The following is a 22264-nucleotide window of genomic DNA, read 5'->3' on the forward strand; positions in this document are numbered from 1 at the left end:
GCTTGATTAGGCTGCTAGTTCATTTTTAGCTGTCTACACTCTTATTACGATTTTAAACTACTGGAGTATTGGCACTTGTTAGCTGCTAAGAATATTTAATTACTCGTTTGAATTGTTCTCCAGCATGTAGTCTGGCATGGATTCACTTGCTCATGAATATTCCCCGTCCATGGGCTAGGAATCCTCGATAAAGAAAAAAATCTGTTTAACTTTCATTTCTGAACTGTCTTTCTCCTAACAACCAATCACGGGTCTCTGGGTCATACTGCCCCCAGTCAATGACTGCCCTCTACCTAAACCCCCTCCTCTGGCAGCCATCTTCAGATTTTTACCGCACGTTCAAGTTTTGGGACTGCTTGTGCTTAGCTCTCGAGCTTTTGTTGCGTTTTGTGCTTTTTGAAAGAGTTTACTCTATATTTTTGGTCAATTGAGCCTTGCGCTCCATCGATCTAACTTCAGATTAACGGGGGCCCATTTTTTCAGATTCTTCAGTGCCCCTTGTGATGCTGGAAATGCATCGGAGGGACAGGGCTTCTGAATCCTTGTCCTTTATTGCTTTTTATCTTGTCTTCTGTCTTGTTTTCCGTACAGGAGTTGATGTGGGCTCCTGGCAGTGCGGCTCTTCCTGTATTTGGTTTGTTGAAAGGATTTTTGGGATACCCTTATGGCACCCATGGGTGATAGTACGACCCTGTTCTCCTAGTTTGTTTTTGGGCCACACACACTGTGTGGCCCACAGAGCAGGGTACGGGCTGGTGGCGGCACCGTGCTGAATTGACAGGTGCCGTGAGCGTCCTCCATTTTGGGATGCCCAGTCCCTATCATTGGAATCAGTGGATTCCTGATAGGAAACAAGATGGCCCCTGTGGCCTCTTGCTTTCGATCGCCTGTTACCTTACTTTTCCCAAAGTCCCGGGAAGCCCTGACTCTGTCCCTTCCCCCTGACTGGCTGTTGGGTGGAAGTTGCATATATGGTGTTGTGGGGGAAGTCCAGGCCAGACTGGCTGGAGCCTTCCCAGTGACTGTATGTTGTGTGTACGCCCGTGGGGTGGGACCTGGGTGAATGGAGTGTGTGACGAATACGCATTGTGTTATGGGTTTCTAGTATCTGGGGATTGACACAGTGACTGAGAAGAGCCCTGGCTGAAACTGGTATGAATGCAGTATGTAGTGCTGAATGGAAGAATGCTTGTCTAAATCCACATTCTGTGTTGAGTGTGTCTGGATGGAGTATGGCCTGAATGTCCCGTGCGCCTGATTGGCTGCCTGAATGCCCTTCCGAGTGGTTGGTTGCCTGAGTTTGACCCAGCAGAGTGAATGGAAGATAAACAGTATATCTGGGGGCCTCTCACTGCTAGAAATCGTTCAGAAGCTGAAGTATAAACTGACATTGACCATGCTTAACTTTGAAGCCCACTGGAAGAACTGCTGCCGCTGTCCTTCGCTAATCTGAAAGCTCTGTACCTTCAAGGAACTGATCCAAGAGAGGACCTGGCTAGGAGACCTCTTCCCGAGCTACAAGGGACCATCGTGCACCAGCTTGTTCTTTGCCAAAGCTTCCTGGTAGACAGACCTACGAAAGGCTGCAGACTGGAGAAGGGGACTGCCGAGGAGAACCAAGAAAAGCACCGGACAACCGACCGGAGCTGCAGTGCTCCCTTTGCCTCATCCTTTTCGACAGCTTTCGTCCTGCCGGAGAAAGTCAAGGCCGTCGACGACCGAGGAGAATCTGCTGGTGGGTTTCACGCCACACGAAGAGCTGAGAGATGCTGACAAAGCTACGGAAACCAGCCGTGGTCACGCCCCGTTAGCCAACGCCAGACATCGACATCCCAACGCCCTTGCTGGGCTAAAGTTCTTCACTGACTTTGTGGCAACGAACCATCGTCGTCGAGGTGCACCACACACCTCCCCTGTTGCAGTATCTTTTCGACCACTCGTTAATGAGCACCGCAAGGACCGAAGCTGCTGCCTCAACAACAGCGTACACCCTTCCTTCATCTCGGAAGTTCGACGACCCGTGGCTCCTGTCTGGAAGGGAGTGCACTCAAGAAAGGCCCGTCGATTCCCCGACGAAGAACTCTACAACACAAGGTATATTTGGGTTGCAGAACTATAGAAGCACATAAGCCTTTAATAATAGACAATATATGGACTGGGCTTGGAGTGCATCTTCATTTACAGGTTGCCCAGGTGGGGGTAATCTTCCTACAGAACTGTGTCTAGTGGTAGGGGCCCAGTATTCTGCCAATTGTCTAAACAACTTGTTTTCTTCCAAAGTCTATGGTCTATCGGTTTGCTGTATTGATTTGTATGCTATTTGAAATGAGTACAGTTGATGCACTTTTTTGGAATCGGAGTAATTGTGGTACCACCTAGAACAGTATACATTTACCATTTTAAAATTGTCGGAGCACAAAGTGTATTATCGTGATTGTGTATATAACCTTGAACTTTATTTATATAAAGACTGTGTTTTAACTAATACAGTGTGTGGACATTCTTTTGTGGGTGCTTGGGGACTACACTGTACTTAGCATCACCTACTGAGAAGCTAGGCCTTGATTGCTCGCCACGTTTACCAATATAGAGAATCTTGGCTGGGGTCCTCTGTGCCTCTCCTCTATCATATAGAGAGCAGGAGCACAGAAAACCCCCTTCGGTTTTTGCAACCCTCAAGGGCAAAATTAGTTGAGTTTCTTTGTGGAGCATTCCAGAAGTTTCTTCAAGACCTACGCCGCATGGACATGTTAGAGGAGTAGAAGGATTCTGCTCCCCTTGTCAGGATCTGTTCTGACTGCAGCTTGCGGAATTTCTTCTCGAACGACAGGCATTCCAAGTGCCTCTACTGCCTGTACCTGGACCCAACACACATGGAGGACTGTGCTTTTTGTCAGGAGATGGTGCCCCACATGCTGAAGGATCGGCATAGGCGGCTCAAGGAGGTGCTACAGGCCTGCGCTCCTGCTCTGGGTGGGTCCCAGCAGCATGCCTCCCCTGCTCACAAGAAAGTTGAGCGGTCTTCTAAGACCTTTGAGGGCGCTCCTCCCAGGGGGGCCCAACAAAAGGCAAAGCACCGCAAGTCCACTATCACCAGGAGCGCTGTTGCAATGGGCTCCTCGGCAGCCAGGGGAGTACAGCATCACCAGCGGGTTCGATCACCAGCCAACGCTCAGGATCTTCATCAAAGAGGAAGCCGGTCCACCTGGGCAAACTCAAGGAGAAGCCCAAGGCCGGCACGCCAGAGAAGGCCAAGGGGGAGCGGGGTGCTGACCCTCCCCCTATGGAGAAGGCCACTTGTCCGACCAAGATAGTGAAGGCCGAAGTGCACCCGTCGAAGGCCCAACCTTCCATCGGGGGGGGGGGGGGTGGCATCCCTCGCTAAGGACCCGCAGGACACAACCCCGAAGGCAAGTGTATCCCTGCCTGCCAGGAGGGAGTCAACTTTGTCAACTTTTCAGCCCATAGTGAAGACACCGGAGAAGATGCCAGTCATTTCACCAAAACTGTTCTCCCTGGTCGCAGAGAAAGGGGCAGGGGCCAGGTAGTCCTCCAGGGCATGGATTTCTCCTCAGAGGAGGAGCTTACCTGCCTCCAGACCATCCAGGAGGAGTGGTGCTTCGAGAGCAGGCCCTATGGCAAGGATTCTGACGATGGTGACGACTAGGAGACCGACGAGAAACAACAAGGCGTTGAGGGTGTGGGCGACCAGCCTACGCTGCAGTCACTGGCTCCACCTTCGCCTCCATCGCCACAGCCCGCCTTAGCGTCCCCCTGGAGGTATCTCGGCGAACATTCTCCCAGTTTTGCATACCCTAGTCTCAGAGATCCAGACGGGGATGCCTGTTGCACCGGTGGCCCCTCCCGCAGTGCCAAAGGGGGAACCACCGACCTAGAAGAGGAAAGTTAACCCTCCGCCTCCTTGCCACCCTTCGCCGCCTCCCCCAACCCCCTGGAAGGATGAGATGGATCCAGACACGGCGACAACAGGTACGGGTACGGATGACGACGGCAGACTGGGGGACCTCCCATCTCCGCCACCCAGATCGCCGCCTGACGAGATAGGCTCGTTTTATGCCATGATCTCAAGGGCTTCAGAGCTCTTCCAGCTCGTTTCTGAGGAGAAGAAGAGTGTTACCTATACCAGCAGCACAAGGCCAAGAGGAAGACAGTCCTTTCAATCCCACTCCTTGAAGACATTTGGGACGAGGGGTTGACCCTCATGAAGAACCCTTCCATGGCCCCGGCGAGGAGGGACTGTTATGAGAATAAGTACAGGGTGCTGGACTCTGCACCCAAGTGCTTGCGGACCCAACGTCGCCGCAATCGGTGGTATCGGCAGCAGCCAAGAAGTCGTCTTCGGGCTCCTCCTCCTCTTTGGCAGCCTCTACCCCCCCGGACAGTGAGGGGATGAAGTTGGATGCCATGGGACGACTAGTTATCACATCGCGGCAACGACCATTAAGGCCGCCAACGCTCTCGCCATTGTGGCACGTTACGACCGGGAGCTGTGGTTCAAGATCACTCCCCTCCTGGACTTCCTTCCTGACAAGAGGTCGGAATCTTTGGAGATTCTGCAGGAAGGCGAGGTGGTGTCGGACCACGCCATCACGGTGGCCATGGACGTCGCCGACACAGGGTCCCGCCAAATGGGCAACAGTGTTTGCCTTTGTAGGCGGGGCTAGTTTAGGGTCACTGATTTTCGCCAGGACGTTCAGTCGATGGTGTTGGACATGCCTTTCGACTGTGACAATTTGTTAAGGCCGTAGATGAGTCTCTCTCTTCAAGCCATCAAGACGGACATGGAGACGGCTCGTGCGTTGGGCACGCTTCAACATCAACTGCCGTCCTTTCGGACCTCCGGCGGCAAATCCCAAGGCTCCTCTAAAGGTTTCAGTGGAGGTGCCTCGTCTTACCGTCAACCCTCCCGCTCTTCGGCACAGGAGAATAACAGGTGATGTGCCAATTCTGGAGGAGGACTTCGTTGTTGCCAGGGCCCCCAAGCAGGATTGAACCGGCCGCAGCGTCTGGTCCCCACCCGTGCATCCCGGTGGGAGGCCGGCTGGCAGACTTCGTCAGTGTGTGGAAGATCTCCACCGACCGATGGGTGCTGGATGCTCTCGCTCATGGACACACCCTGGAATTTAAACAGAAGTGTCCCTGAATACAACCGGTGGCCCGGCAGGAAAGCTAAATCCATCAGCTGCTGCTGGATGTGCGGGCCATGCTAAGGAAAGGCGCGATGGAGCTCGTCCCAAATAGGCTTCGGGGCTCCGGAGTGTACTCTTGTTACTTCCTCGTAAAAAGGGCCAGCGGCTGGAGACCCATCCTAGAGCGGCATTGTCTAAACAAATACATCAGGTCCCAAAAGTTCTGGATGGTGACTCTTCAGCACGTGCTTGAACAGCTGGAAGAAGGGGATTTTCTGTCGTTGCTGGACTTGGAGGATGCTTACTTCCACATCCCCATTCACAAGGGGCATTGCGAATTTCTGCACTTAGTGGTTCAAGGGCAGCATTACCAATTCAAGGTGCCTCCCTACGAATTGAAGTTGACCAGAAGGGTTTTCAAGTGCCTGGCACCGGTGGTGGCGCAGCTGCGTCTACAAGGGATCCACGTCCACCCTTACTTGGACGACTGGTTCATTCGTGCCAGTTCAAGGGACATCGCTGTCGACCACACAGCGAGGACCGTCCGCCTACTGACGGATCTGGGTTTCTCAGTGAACTTTGCAAAGGCTGCTTGACTTCATCGCAGGACGCTCTGTTTCTGGGTTCCCGACTCAGCACAGTTTTGTGCCTGGCGTCTCCATTGGAGGAGAGGATAGCAGCCATCTTGGGAAAGGTACAGCGGTCGTTGGCACTGAAGATCGCAAGGATGAGGTCCATAAAGTCTCTGCTGGGCTTAATGTCGTCATGCATATACCTCATTCGGCTGTGCAGACTACGGATGCGTCCACTACAGGAGTTCCCCGATGCCTGTTGGATACAAGTGTTGGGAAGCTTCGAGGACAAGATCTCACTCGACAGAGATTCTGTCAAGCAATACAGTGGTGGGGAGTTTGCGCACACCTGTCCAGAGGCGCGGATTTCCAGACCCCAACGCACCAGGAGACGGTTACGACGGACGCCTCCCTGGAAAGATGGGACGACCACACCGGAAGTCTTCACGCAAGAGGCCTGTGGCTCCCGGAGGAGAAGACGTTGCACATCAACATGCCGGAGCTGCAAGCAGTGTTTTGGGCCCTCAAGTCCTTCCGTCCTTCAAGGGCAAGGTGGTGCGGGTCTTCAGACAATACCACAGCAATGTTTTAAATCGGGAAGCAGGGGGGGAGGCGGCACCAGATCCCCAGCACTCTCCAAAGAGGCGCAGGACCTATGGCACTGGGCCGTAGCCCAGGGGATGTTCCACATCCCGTTTCATCTGGCAGGAGTGAAGAACACAGTCACTGATTCTCTCAGCAGGGAGTTGTGCTCTTGCCACGAGTGGGAACTTCGGCAGGATCAAGTGGATCTCCTCTTCCGCAGTTGGGGCAATCCCCAGATCGATCTGTTTGCGATGGCGACGAACACCAAGTGCCGGAGGTTCGCCAGCAGGTTTCCCCATTCTGGGAGAATGGGGGGACGCATTCTCATTCCCCTGGGAAGGCATGTTCTGTAGGCGTTCCCTCGGCTGCCATTGCTTCTTCGACTAGTCAATCATCTCAAACGGTCCCGGTGCAGGATGATCCTCATCGCACCGGAGTGGCCAAGACAGATATGGTATCTGGACTTCTCGGCATGTCAGTGTCCACTCCAGACAAGCTTCCAGTGGTCGCAGATCTTCTCGCCAGGGAAGGAGGCGCAATTCTGCACCATGACCCAGGATTGCTGAACATGAATGCCTGGCTCCTGCAGCAGACATAAATGGATGAGGTTCACCATTTGGTACCATGCAGAGAAGATCGACCCTCTACGAGTCAAAGCTCCACAGTTGGTGCCGTATTTGCTGCTGTTGGCCAAAGCAGGACTGGCCCATGCCTCCAGCAAGGTTCATCTGGCGGATATCTCCCGCTACACCAGATCTCCCGGACAGTCGTCGGTATGGTGTCACCGTCTGATTAAGGAGTTGTCAAAGGACTGTTCCATTTCTTCCTGCCGGTGAAGGCTCCAGCCCTGGCGTGGGAACTCAATGTGGTGCTGACTAGGCTCATGGGTTCCCCGTTCGAGCCTATGCATTCGGCGCTGCTGAACATTTTATCGTGGCAAACATATTTTCTTGTGGCCAGCACGTCCGCACGAGTGGGAGAGATCCAGGCCCTCATGTAAACCATCTCACTTGACATTCCACGATACCAGGGTAGTGCTACAGACGCATCCCTCCTTCATGCCTGAGGTGCCTTCGGACTTTCATCTAAACAAGCCCTTGGTTTTACCTGTCTTTTTTCCGACACCTTCATCACCGGCTGAGAGAACTTTTCACTCGCTGGATGTGGCTAGAACGCTGAAGTTTTATGTGGACCGCACAAAGAGTTTCCAGAAGACGCCGCAACTTTTTGTGAACTTTGGCCCTGTGAATCGTGGGAAGGGCAAGGCTTCCATTTCCAGGTGGCTCTCCGGCTGCATCACCCATTGTCACCGGTTGGCAAACAGACCGTTGACTGGCTGTCCGAGAGCCCATTTGACCAGAGCGATCGCTGCAACTACAGCATTCCTGTCTGGTGTGCCTCTGCTGGACATCTGCCAGCTATGTGGAGGTCGACACATGTGGAGGTCGACACACGCCTTCGTGAGGTTCTACTACATGGACAGGGATTCCAGAGAGGAGTCCAGAGTCGGCCAAGCAGTGCTGCGCAACCTGTTCGCTTGAAGGTGAGCCTGTTGAGGAGGTAAGAGATGCTTATGTTGAGCCTTTGCCACCTCCTGTGGTTGTGTATGTGTGTACTGCTATGTATCTTTATTCATGAGCATGTGAATCCATGCCAGACCCCATGCTGGAGAAGGAACAAGTTACTTACCTGTAACTGTTGTTCTCCAGCATGGGTCTGGCATGGTTTCACAGTATCAGGTAATATTATCCCCACCAAAAATATTTCTGTATATATGGTCATCGGGAACGGCCATAGACGATATTTTTAGTGGGGATAATATTAGGGTTTTTTGGGAACAGGGGTGTCCCCTGCTCCTTTTGAAATATTACAGGGGTTGCAGGGGTGTCCCCCGCAGGTTCCATGCCTTAATACGATATTTTTGCAGGGTTATTAACACATGGAACTGGATTCACATGCGAACCCTCCCGCCTACCCCTCTTCTCTTGGTGGTCCTGCCTTTTTATGTGCTACCAAATCTGAAGATGGGTGCCAGAGGAAGGGTTTAGGTAGAGGGCAGTCATTGGTTGGGGGCCGTATGACCCAGAGACCAGTGATTGGTTGTTAAAAGAAAGACAGTTCAGAAATGAAACTATTTTTTTTCTTTACCGAGCATTCCGAGCCAGACGACGGGGAATATTCATGACCATGTGAATCCATGCCACACCCATGCTGGAGACCAGTTACATGTAAGGAACTTTTTCCCTGCTTGGTCATTCTGAAGTCCTCACCACACTGTTTTTATTTCTACCTGTAATGTAGGATATCTTTTATGCATGAACTTTGATTTTATTTTCAGTAATATACTGGTGATTGTTTTATTATGTGTGTGTTTCTCAATTGGACTTTGTCACCCCCTCATCCCTCTTGGGAGTGAAGACTTGACTACTCAACCTTTCTACCATTGAAAGAGACTGGTTTGTGTAAGGGATAATGATCGTACCACTAACCGGTTGATCCCTTCCAAAGCCCACAGTACGAGATTTCTGTAAAACCTTTCTCTCGTGTAGAGAGGAACTATTCCAACAAATGTTTGTAACCTTCTGGAAATAGTTGAAGCTCTGGTTGTTTAAAGCACATAATAGAATAGTGAGAAACCCAGAGCAGAACAACTTTGGAATCATTTTGAAAAGTTATATAGTCTCCGATTCCAATCCCATGGATTCGAGAGAAATTAGAGTTTCTGCCCTGCAGCCAGATTTAACAAGCAAAATTAGCCAAAGGAAAATCTCTGAAGTTAGAGATACATACCAGAAAAGCAGAAGTTATCATGTCTTCCCACCTTTTCATGGGTGCTCTTCTGGTAATTTGATAATTAGACACCTATACAAAATAGATTCAGCATTGTTATACTTTTTTATAAATTCACCAGGCATGCCTGATCCGTCTGAAATGTGAAGTTATGACTGAAAGTCTCAGGTTTCAGAGGATTGCAATCTCCCATTGTTTCCTCATCTTAACATTTCTTTTTTAGGTGGATGGACGAGTGGAGTGCCTTGAAGAAATCCGAAGTATAGTCTCTGAGTCTGACGTATCTTCTTTTGAAATCCAACATAGTGGGTTTGTCAAACAACTTCTTATTTATCTGACGTCAAAAAGTGAAAAAGATGCAGTATGCAGGGATATCAGATTGAAGAGATTTCTGCATGTGTTCTTTTCATCCCCAGTAAGTTGCTATACATTACAATAATGAATGTATTAAATGAAAATTATTTACTTCTGAAAATACATAGACATGTGACTTCATTGACATGGCATGCATTTGTTTTTAGAATGTATGTTACAGATGTTGCTAGTTGGATGGTTCATTTTTAGCATCCAGTTTATTTGTTTAGCAATTTTGTTGGCATCATTTCTACTATCATTGGTATCCAAGTACATTAAATAAACAAAATACAGCCTGCTTTTTTCTACAGAAAGCACTGTGAAAGACTGGAAGGATCGTAGGACCTCTGAGATATGAACGTGTTCTGCATGAAAGAGCACAACATAGGAACCCTCCCACAAGAAATATAAATGTAACTTCAAATGATGTATACACATTTTAAATGCCCACTCCTGTGCACTAATGCATTCTTGTGTGTCCTGGTATTGTGTCTGTGTCAAAGAAAACTTCCACTCTGCAACTTTGGGTTGCAGCAGGTTGAAGTCTGTTTATTTGTATTGCAATGTAAATTAAATAACGGACATGGTATCCACTTCTAAAGAAGTGAAGCCTCAGTTAATGAGGCACTTTATGTAATACTTCCAATCTGCTAAAAAGTAAGAAGTGGTTCATTACATAACATTACTTTTTTTTTTAAATAGGAGTTCTTTTGACCTTTGAAATGTAACATTTCTGATGGATTCTGTACTCGCACAGATACCTAATTTTTTGTATTCATCTCCCAGCATGGCTGCTCTTCAGCAAACCTTTCCGCCACCAAGGGGCAGAGCATGGCTCTGCAATGCCTTTTAAGTGCCCTGCGCCATGCACAATGTCTCAGCTAGTATATACTGAGGCTCCTGTGCCCTGGAACCTTTGTTTTTTTTCTGCACAGTCAACTGGCTTCAGGAACACTGCTTCACTTGAAGTTATTTCTACTAATTTTGCGCCATGGTGAATCAGTCTAAGGCCTCTGGTTTTAAACCCTCCGCTGACTGTGGGCGTATGATCTCCACCTCCGATCCTCACAGGATCTACCTGTATTACCTCTGAGAACAGCACAACACGTAGAACTGCAGGTCATGCCATTCGATCAAGGCAGTTTGTGAGTGGGCAACAAAACATTTCACCTTTGTCCACAATGATGACGACTGACCCATTTGAAGTCGCTGGGCACGGAATGTGGAACTGAAGAACCGTCCCCAGTTAGCAATGATAAATGGAAGTAGCAGCACTGCAAGAGATCTCGTTTCCCCAGCAGGTCTTCAAAAAACATTCTTCTCCAGTATTAAATTGTTCATAGTTTCACATGCTGTTTCAATATTCCTGTAGTCAGCCTGGGAATCCTCTGTAATATTAAAGCAGTTTCCTGAAGAAAATGAAAGAAACTGCAGTCACTTCAGTGTTCTTAGTGTTGTTGGCGAATCACTTACACCTTAGCCAATAGGCAGTGCCTCCCATAGTTCCATCCCTAGAGGCCATTTTTAGATTCCTGCTGCACGTTCAAGTGTTGAGAGACCTCTTCTAGGTCCCTACTTTCACTCAACGATACTGCAAATTTGCTTTTCACACCGTTGGGAAGCCCAAGTTAAGTACTTTGTTGGGTTCTGGAAGTGCTTCACCCATTTGGTCCTCCCATACTGGCACAGGGTTTGAGCCCTGTCGAGTTGTTTCTTTTCCCCCCACAATCCAAGACTAAATCCAGTATTTTCAAGGCCTGTTCTACTTGTTACCTCAAGAAGACTGTCTTGAAGACCAACATCGGGAGTGTTTATTGTTTCTAATTAAAAACAAATTTGATTGAGCCTTTATATAGCACTTAATGCTAGAGGCCAGCCTCTTGAGCGCTGGGCCAGGATTCAAATCTGTGTTGCACTTGTCTTGCTTCCAAGACAAGTGTGTTGCCCCAGAGCGATCCTCCTGATTTATATCCACACTATGATCTCCACTCCTCCATATGCCACTCCTTTTGAAATAAAACTTTGAAAGACTGACACAGGACACTGGTGGCCTGGCTGGATCAGGGGACTGAGGCCTCAGACTCTGCATCAGTGAGGATCCATGCCTAATTGCGCCATGGTAGGACCACGAGCATGCTCCCTTGTCTAAGAGGTTGGGATGTCACGAGGAGCCTTTCTGAAAGAAAAGGGTGAGGCAAGGCCACTCATGCTCTTTAAACCCTGGGTAAGGTAGCCCTTCTGCCTAAATCATCATTGCATAACTCGCCTGTTTCATTTGTAAAATCTACGGTGACGACGCTATAAATGAAAGTCTGATATGCCAACAAGCCACCTCGCATCCAAGACACATTCTCTAAGTACACAAATCTTTGACACAATGCCACTGATCGTCAGCGAACTGCACTTCTTTGTAGAAGTCTTGGCTCCAACGATCTGTCGAATAGCTGCATGAGCCCTCCTTTTATCAAAGATTTCTTTGGGATCATGCCCAAGCCTACCATTGTAAGGAATTGCACCGTTCAAACAGGCAGTGGCTATCCAATCTTGGATAGCCACTTGCCACAAACTCTTCCCAGCAACAGACATTCAGGCACCAGGAATGTGGATTGCGACTAGACGGTCCCAGCCTCCCACCTTTGGCCACACACCCAAACTGCGCTTAGCACATGAAAGCCAACGGTTTCCCCAGAAAAGGGCATTCCATGAAAGGCATTTCCTGACATGAAAAGGAAGGAGCAAGTCCAAAGAGCAATATGCCAAAGAACAAAGAGATTCCTTGCGGCACGGCCATATTAGGGTGCCAGACAGCCACTTTCTATAAAAGCAAAAGTGCACTAGTAAAATGTTTTAAAAGCATTACAAAATAGCACTGCTGCCACCAACGTATCTTAGGCATATAATAAAGTAACCAAAAAGCCATTTTACAAGAAGATATAAGGATACCAAGTATCCTAAATTCACTGTATCGTGATGTGTGCAATTGTAGCAATACGAGAAATTCTGAGATACATGGTCGGTCAGTACTGATATTCCTGGGGACTAATTGGTTTCCCAATAAGAATGAGTGTTTGGTAAGAATTGGTGCAGTCCAACTGGTGAGGACTACACAAGACTGATCTGCTTGGTATTTGGTAACCCACCTTTTAATATAGCAAGTAAGTGAGTAGTGTGGAAAAGGTGGCCCAAGAAAATGTGTGGATGCGCAACCTTGAGATATTCACAAATCGCGCTAAGATAAGTCAAAAATAGGTAAAAAATAGGAACAGCTGCAGCCGTGTGGTTAGACTGGTGATTTTCCACTGTCACCTTGAAAAACATGTAACTTAAAAAGTTGCTAGCCTCACAGACTGCGCTTGATCTTGCATTTGTCACACTCTTGTGGCATTAGATAGGTGGATTTGTTCAATTTGTGAAATATATTCATTGATTAGAGACACACCTGGTAAGTGTTGATAAGTAGGGCTCCAGGTTTTAATATCAATAGATAAACAAATCACTTAGAACACGTTACATCAATCTGGCAATATCAATTGTTCATTGCTAAGTGCACCTTAATATTCCAGAGTACTTTACGCATTAGAACATATAATGCCAAAAACACATTGAGCCTATTATACCAAAAACACATTACGCCAACACGTGTTTCAACCTTCCTAGGTCGTCTTCAGGGCGTCTAAATTACAAACAATTAATCCAACGTATAACTTAAGTAGATAAATCCTAATTTCCAGAGGTAGTCAAGGGAGGGAACATATACAACGAAGAGGTCAAATAATATCCCAAAGGAGAGCAAATGATAAAGTCAGGGAGACAAAAGACAAAAAGACAAAAGAGCATTAGTATAATTATAATGACATTACTATTTTCAAAAATAAACCAATGATTTAAAAACTTAATCAAAAGGTTTTCACTTGAAGAAGATTGCAACTTTTCTATGAAACTTATTGCTGTTTATTTGGTGTACAGGCAATATTAGTAATTATTCTGCTTCGACAGAAAATCATGTAACAAGTGCCGTGACTTAACATAGGAGAAACTCGGGGCCAAGTCTTTCCCCCCAATATCTCACCTAATGTGAAAGTCTTTTCGGGTGCTGAGGCCGTGTATTTTCCGCTGACATCATTAACAAAGATTTATTGGTGATGAAACGTTGCTATTTTAGCAGCGGTCAGATTTCCTGAAAGTGCAAGTGAGTATCTTAGTGCTGGGAGTCACATTAGACCAAATTAATTTGTTTTAAAATATAAGTAACTTTTAGAATGCCATACTTTTTACCTGAAAATGTGAGCAAAGTTTTGAAGCGAGAAATAGTTTGCGTTCGCCTGCTATACGTTTTCTTGCCGCGTTCTGCAACGAGAGAGGTGAGTTTGTTTATGGTGTGCGTGTTGATTTAGCTACTCTAATGGTATTCAGTTAGTTTGAGGATATTTCTAACGTGTCTACGTTATTCAAACTCACCGGCTTGGCTGCAATGTACTGACTGATGTCTGACGCCTTCGGGCAGTGAATGAATCATCGACGGGTTCGAGTCGTTGCCATGGTGCCCTGGTTGCTGGTTCTGATCATGTGACGGTCACATGCTCCATCTATGGGGTCATCTGACTATGGTTGCTAAGCAACTAAACCTAACAGGAAAAGGAAATCATTTGAAATAGTGCTTCGTTTCACGGACTTCTTACATGATTTTTCAGCCGAAATGCAGGCAAGAAAACTCGAATAGTTATATATTCAAAGGTATTAAGAATATATTTGCACATGGTTAAATAATTCCGGAATATCCCAAATTTTACTGACTTACACAGACTTGTTACATAAGTTATCATGTAATGTTACCAATATTTTGTCAAACCTTGAAGTGTATTAATTAGTGTGGACAACCTGTAAGTAGACTAAAACCCTGCATCATTATTTCTTACTGTTCATAAGTTTATAAAAAGACATTTAAGTCATGATCCTTATTTAGACCAAGTGATACACATCGAAGTTTGCAAATCATTTTTGCTTCCTGTTGGCGTAGCTTCAACTCTGTCACCTCCTCTTGGATGGGGTGGAATCTGCTGTAGTCCAACATATCTGATATCTTTTACATCGTCCATTTGGTGATGTTCCTGCCAGTGGGAAGCCAACGGTAGTCTAATATCTTGACTGTTTAAGCTGTTAAGGTGTTCCCGAATACGGAAGCGAACTTCCCTTATAGTGCTCCCGATATACACTTTTTGACAAACACATTGTATTGCATATATCACAAATTTTGATCGGCAATTAATAAAATCCTTAATCTTAATTTCCAAGTTGCCATGACATTTGAATGTTTTCATTGGTGATAACGTATATTTGCAAAAATTACACATTCCACATTTATAAAAACCCGATGGTTGAGTCTTAGAAGTTAGCCAATGTTCCTGTCCAGGAGGTGCAGGTTTCAGGAAAGAAGGGCATAGCACATTTCTAAATGTGGTAGCTTTGGTAAAGATTATATTAGGACATTTTGAGATATAATTATGAAGATCTGTGTCCAAAAGTAATATATGCCAATTTTTCTTCAACATTTGGTAAATAAGTTTGCTGTCCCGTGAATATTTGGTGATAAAACTGACAAATTCTGGATACGGTGTATCCTCGCCCTTAGATTTTGTTTCTAATAATGCTTGTCTAGATACTTTCTGTGTTGAATCTATTGTTTGTCTAATCAGATTTTTAGAATACCCTCTTGCCTGGAATCTTGCACCTATGGACTTACATTCTCTTTGGAAACTTTCAAGTTGACTGCAATTCCGTTTTGATCGGAGAAATTCTCCTCTTGGTATATTTTCTACGACACTGCGTTTGTGGCAGCTAGCTGCATGTAAAATAGAGTTGACTGCTGTATCCTTCCTATTTGTGCAGGTATGTAATTCGCCTGCATCTATTGTGATTTTGAGATCCAAAAATACAATCTCCTGTGGGTCAATTTGTCCTGTAAATTTAATCCCAAAGGTATTGTGATTCAGGTAGTCTAGAAAATTTACATATTCATCTCTTGTGCCTTCCCATATGGCCAGCACATCATCAATAAATCTTTTCCAAATAACAATATGGTCTTGAAAGGGGTTATTATGAAAAATATTTCTCCTCAAAGTATGCCATAAACAAATTAGCCAAAGTTGGGGCGTATTTTGCACCCATTGCTATCCCTTTTGTTTGTGAAAAGTACTCTCCATTAAAAATGAACTGATTATGTGTTAAGGTGAAATCCAGGAAGTTTTTGATCATTTGGACATGCATATAATGAGAGGCAGAGAAGGTCCTGAAACTATAGTCTATTGTTTCCAAAGCCAAAGAGTGGGGGATCGATGTGTAGAGTGATGCTACATCTAGTGTCATTAGTGCATAGGTAGTTTTCCATTTAGTCTCTTTCAAAATTTGTAAGGCATGCATGGTATCCTTAAGATATGCTGGAATTTTTGGTACCAAATCCTTAATGCTACTGTCAATATAGTCAGCTAATGGCTCCGTGGCCCCACCTTGTCCACTCATTATCGGTCTTACTGTGGGCAAATGCTCGAACGGTTTATGAATTTTCGGAAGAAAATATATTGTAGGCATGAGTGGTTTGGTTACAGATAGAAATGCCTTTTCATCGTCCGTTAAGAGCCCTTGGTCATACCATTGTTGTAGTATCAGATGTAATTCTTTTACAGTCTGATTAGTAGAATTGTTACTGAGTTTTTTGTAACAGCCAGGAATGGATAAATGTTCATCTGCCATTTTGATGTAATCTATTCTATTTAGAATGACTATATTTCCCCCTTTATCTGCCTCTTTCACAATTATAGAGTTATCATTGCAAATCTCCTGTAAAGCTTCTCGTTCAATCTTGGTTAGATTGGATTTCTTACTTTTGATGGATGATTTAATGCGATCCATATGCGTATGAATGTCCTTAGTGACTGATTTGTAAAATGTGTCAATCACATTTTCCCCTCCAAAGGGTGGCACAAATTTGGATCTTTTTTTATGTTCCTTCATCTCTAAAAGTCTTGAATGTATTCCTAATTCTTGCTGTATGTCTTTCATGGTTTTGGGTTCTTCTAAGGTTAGATTAGAGAGTATCTGAATGTTTTCAATTTCTTGTATACCCGTTGTACTGATCGGTAACATTCTTTCTGGTTGTGTCCAAATGATTGGTTTATTGTGAAAATATTTTTTGAGTTTTAATTTTCTGGTGAATTTATATAAATCAATGTGTACCTCTGTCATGTCTAGTTCTGCATTCGGTGCAAATGAGAGGCCATAATTAAGCACTGATGATTGTTGGTGAGAGAGGTGTTTATCAGATAAGTTGATAACTAGGCTTTCAGTATGGGTTTCGGTCTGGCGGTCTTGAGACTTGATCTGGTGAACCTTTTTTCTATATTTCTCCCTTCCTCGCCTATTAGCTCCTCGCCCTCTTCCTCCTCTGATGACGTTGGGGTAGTAGAGGTTTTCTGTCCTAAAGGGACATTCTTTTGGAACCGAACTTGTTTAATTTGAGTATTATACAAGGCTTGGTTCCCTTTTTTATATCTTTTGATTTCTGCAAGGAAACCTCTTCTGTTGTTTTGTATAGATTCAGCTGTTATGTCTTGTTCCTGGTTTTCAGTGTCCTTGGGTGTATCAGATTCTGAATCTGCATCAGAGGTAACAGGTGATGTAATTGGAGTAATAATCTGGGATTGATCCCCATCAAATTTAGGTTGATAAGTGTATACTCTGTCATTCAAATAATCTTTCTCATCTCTGTAGAATTTCCTAAATTTTCTCAATTTAATTTCATCTTGATATTCCACTAATATCAGATTCATTTTGGCAAAAATGTTTTCTTTGGTACTTTCTGCATTTTTCATTGCTGAAATTTCTGCCTTAGTCTTGTCTATTTCAAGCGTAACCCTTGAGTGTTCCCGTTCTGCATGTGTCACCAGTATTTTCAACATATTTTCTGAACTGGAGGTGATATTGGCTTCCCAATCAGCCGCCAAATCCTGATCGTCTTTGTTGGTAAAATCTGGAAAGATTAGAATTCTCAAGCCTCTAGGTATAATGTTCTGTACTAAGTAGTTCTTCAGTGAAACTTGTTCCCAATATTTGTTAATTTCTTTTTTGCATAATCGTTCTAATTTAATGAATTTTTGTGCTAGAGTTTCAGGGACATTTGGTCTAAGTTTGAAAGGATTTGTGTCTGTACCTCTTGGTGCAAATAAAGCAGCACTGTCTTCCTCTCTGTTTTTGAGGTAATCTGTCATTGTTGGTTGTAAATGTGTCTGTACTTAGACACTGGTGCAGCAGTCACACTTGGGCCTATGAAAAAGCAAGTAAGTGAGTAGTATGGAAAAGGTGGCCTGTAGGGTATTTTGTGGAGATTTGGGGCCTGACGGTATTTTATTACCGCCGAAAAATAACTTAGCAATAATCACTCTTTGTATTCAGATTTGGCCATGTGCAACAATAATACAATGGACATGCATTATTTCAGCACCCAGACCTGCATATTTGGTATACGTGGTTGGTGGTATTTTGGTGAGCATAATTCCCTTGTTTTATTTGTGGCCCCAATGTCCAGAATCCCTTATCTTTGCTTAGATTTTTCGTGTGATCACTAGAGAGACCTCAGACCTGCATTCTAGGAAGACCACATTTTCCTGTGATAGTGTTGGTGTGCCACCATGGGCGAACTCACTGACTTATTTACGACAGAGAGCTATATGTGGTAGTCTTGTGGTAATTTCCACTACCTTATATACGGTAGGGAGCTATGTTCAGAGAGTCTCTCTTCCCGTTGGCTCATGTACCTCCAACAAGCTATGCTACAGTCACTCACAATTATTCATACGGATTTTGACATGCACACATCTGTCTTAAAATGACCATTGCACTGTTTAAAAATCTCCCCACATCATCAGCATTGTAATGGTAAACAATAAACATCACCCGTCTGTTTTCAAATATTTTTCTGTATTATAAAAGTTGTATTTAAAAACGATCTCATTCTTTACAGAAATAAAATGGTACAGTCAAAGCATTGTCTGTGACACTCTGCAAAGAGAGTGGCGGAGAACAGAACTCAAATTGCAACATTAGCACTTGATTAAGACACGCACAGGAATCCTACACTGACTGCATATTACCGTACACACTCAGCTCCCACACTTCTCATTACCTTATCTTTTTAGTTGTTCTCTTTGTGAATGTGGCTCTCTTGGATTAACTCCAGCAAAAAGGAACGCTTGCCTTCTCAAGCCGGGGTCATTGCCTGGAATTCTCAGCTTTTGCAGATAGGAATGCCTCAGCCAGTGGAAAGGTCCTTCTTTCAGCTCTCCCCAATCTCGACTGCAGCAGGACACAGGAATCTGCATTCAGTCAGGAGCCCCACAGCCAGGTCTTCTCCCCAATAGTGCAGAAAGATGTCTGCCTGTCTTTTTCCCTGATACTGCCCACTAAAACTTTCCTCTCAGCCCTCTGTATGACGTGTCCCAATGAAATCCATCATCTCTCATCCTCCTACTCTTCAACAATAGCTTCGCTTATACATTTGCAATTGTTGCAAATCTGACTTCCTTCTTCCTGCAGTTACTGTGCACAAAAACACGGAGAATCAGGCAGAGAAGAGAAGAAAAAATCTCTGCACACGCATTTAAATGGTTTTCAGAGTATGCCTAATTCTGCAGTGGAGAACACATTTTATTAGTGGGTTATGTTAAATAAGGTTTTATTAGTCAGGTTAATTGTTAATAGGTTAGCTGTTAATTTTCAAATGTGTCTCTCGCACCATAGGCATTTCAGGTGAAAAATAGTGTGCATTTTTAAATGAGCATGTGTGCTTTTAACTGTAAAAATAGATTTGCATCTTATATGTTAAAATCGTTTTTGACTGAATAGCCTGTCTTTCCTTGTTAATCTGGTAACCCATATAGCAATGTACCGCACCCTTGTGGTGGTAATGCAAAAAATGTGCTACTTGTGCAGTAACGCTGTACTCTGTGCTGTAACATGCGAAATATCCTTACATATACCCTCCTTTTGTTTTTAGAACTTGGCTATAATCCAAGCCAATTCCTAAAAACAACTTGTTCTATTTTTTTTTACAATATAGCAATCCAACAAAATGAATATTCATGTGCATCAATGAAAATTTGCAATCAACATTTCATCTGAGTCCATCAGTTCATAAAATGTTCCACATTTGCCTTCTCAGTGGAAGTGGCATTACTTTAAGTTTAAATTTTCCAAGTCAATTAAAAACAATGAAATAAAACAACTAACTAAAACAAATAAGTAATATAACAAGTTAAAATAAATAATTAAAATAATAAATACGTGGAACTTCATATGCCAGAACTTTTGTTTTGTCTCTTTTGGTATGTCCCGACCAGCGATGTTATTCGGTTCATTCGAGTACTCTTTCATCTTGGCAATCTTGAATCCACAGTAGTCATCTCTTTTGGCATTCCGGTTATTTTGTCTTCACCTCCACCTGGAGGCAGGCATCTTTTGGTCTTCATCCAGGGGACTCCAGGACTCCATCGTCTCCCGTGGCCTCTGATCCCGGAACCTCCGACCAAATAATGTTAATTGTCTAAATCAAAATAGAAAATAAACAGATTAAGTACATAGCACAATACTAACTTCATCCTTTTGCCAAAAATAAAACATGCTTGGTAAAAATATTTCGTTTTTTTTTTTTTCTTTCTTCTGAAATTAAACACAAGTTAAAAGAAAACAAACACATATAAAACAGCATTCAATATTTAATACACTTTCTCTCTGCACACCAACCATGAGCTTCCATTATATGTGCATTTATTTATTTATTTATTTATATTTATTTTATATTATATTTTACATATACTACAGTGTTTATGTGCCATCATAACACTCAACTTTTTAACTTCTTTGTCACTGCCTCCTGATTGTACCCATTTATTTTCTCTTTTTGTGTTCAAGTGATTTTATCTGTTTCTACATGCTCAAGACGCATGATTTCATGTCTGGGATGGCATGGTTTGATTTGATTTACATGGACAAACTGCTCTATTGCTGTTTCACCTTCATTTTTCAAAATTTTATACACTACAGGAGAAACCTTATCTATAATTCGAAATGGCCCCTGCCAGGCTGCTAGAAATTTAGAATTTTTCTGTTTACTTTTTCCAAAATGAAACTTGTACACCTGATCCCCTACATTGTATTCCTTTACTGATGTCTTTTTGTCATAATATGACTTAGCACTGTCAGCAGCCCTTTCCAGATTTCTCTGCACAAAAGCAAATGCATGTTGCAAATGCCTCCTCAGTTCATCAATATATTCATGAACCGTGGATGCATTCACTAGAGTTTGCTCATGTGTTCTGTATAGTAGGTGTTGTGGTAACACCATTTTCCTACCTGTTAAGACCTCATGGGGGCTAACACCTGTTGCTTTGGCAGGAGTCGACCTGATTGCCATCAGAACCAACGGTAAACGTAAATCCCAGCTGGAACCTGCTTCTGCCACAAATTTCTTTAAAATATCCACAACAGACCTATTGCTTATTTCAACTGTACCTGAAGACGCCGCCCGATATGCGATATGTGGTTTCCTTTTCACACCTAGTATTTGCCATACCTTACTCATTAGAGTACTTGTGAAATGACTTCCTCTGTCTGACTCAATTCTTTGTGGCAACCCAAACCTTGAGAACACATGGTTCACCAGTAATGTGGCTGCTGTTTGCGCACTACAATCTGGTGCAGGAATGCACTCAATCCACTTCGACATCAAACATACCACACTCAAAATATAACGGTGTCCCCTGCTCGACCTTTTTAAAGGACCTACATAGTCTATTTGCAAATCTGACCATGGGAGAGTTAGGCCTCTTTTCATCAATGGTGCTCTATGCATTGGTGAAGCAGGTTTAAATTGGGCGCATACTAGACATCCTCTAGTATATAATTCCACATCTTGGGACATATGAGGCCAGTAAGCATAATCTTTTAGTATTTCTAATGTTTTTTGTGAACCTCTATGGCCTGCAGTTATGGCATCATGTGCATGGTGTAGCATTAGTCCTCTGAATGAAAGGGGTACTACCCACTGTATTTGTCCTGTTATGGACTCTCTAATCATGAGTCCATCCTGTAATCTGATTCGTGTTTTGTTCTTTAATAACACCCTCAACTCTTCTTTTCCCATGCAATCTTTTTCTGTTAAAGGATTTTGTTCAGGATCTATCAAATGATTATAATAGATTCCCAAAATTTGATCATTCTTTTGTGCCTCAATCAAATCTTGGTCTGGCGTGTCATGACTCCACTGCACCACCGGTTGATCTACCTCCTTTGGTGCTTTAGAACGTGTGACTGCATCAATTTGTATTTCACCCATTAAATAATCAATATGTAGCAATTCTCCCATCACAGCCCCAATCTTAGCCAGATGGTCTGCCTTATCATTTCCCTCCTTATCCTCTCCTGGTGTTTTTAAATGCCCACGAATTTTTCTCCAGTATATTGTTAAATTATTTTCTGACACCAATTTGTCTATGGCTTGTATCATTTTTCCATGTTTAAGTGGTTTTTTGTTGTATGTAACCATGCCTCTTGCTTTCCAACCAGGCAAATACTCCACAAAGCTATTCCGTGCATAGTCAGAATCAGTCACCAGGACAATTTCACTGAACTTTTTATCAACTGCAGTAGCAATTGCTTTATAAATGGCTGCCAATTCCGCCACCTGACTGCTCCTATCCCCAATTCTCATCCCTATACTGGGGACGCCTTCACATTTCAACCAGACATTTCCTATTCCTGCCACTA

General features: G+C 44.2%; 1 protein-coding gene across 6 annotated transcripts in view; it reads left to right on the forward strand.

Moving 5' to 3' along the window:
* TRIP12 (thyroid hormone receptor interactor 12) overlaps positions 1-22264 on the forward strand; it is a 2051777-nt gene that overhangs the window by 1373482 nt on the left and 656031 nt on the right. For all 6 annotated transcript variants that reach the window (XM_069618297.1, XM_069618300.1, XM_069618299.1 and 3 more), the window contains one exon: positions 9321-9512. In XM_069618297.1, coding sequence (XP_069474398.1) covers positions 9321-9512 — 192 coding nt within the window. The remainder of the gene's footprint in view (positions 1-9320; positions 9513-22264) is intronic.

This window comes from Ambystoma mexicanum, chromosome 10 (assembly GCF_040938575.1).
Source record: "Ambystoma mexicanum isolate Mex_15411 chromosome 10, UKY_AmexF1_1, whole genome shotgun sequence".
Classification (NCBI taxonomy): domain Eukaryota; kingdom Metazoa; phylum Chordata; class Amphibia; order Caudata; family Ambystomatidae; genus Ambystoma; species Ambystoma mexicanum.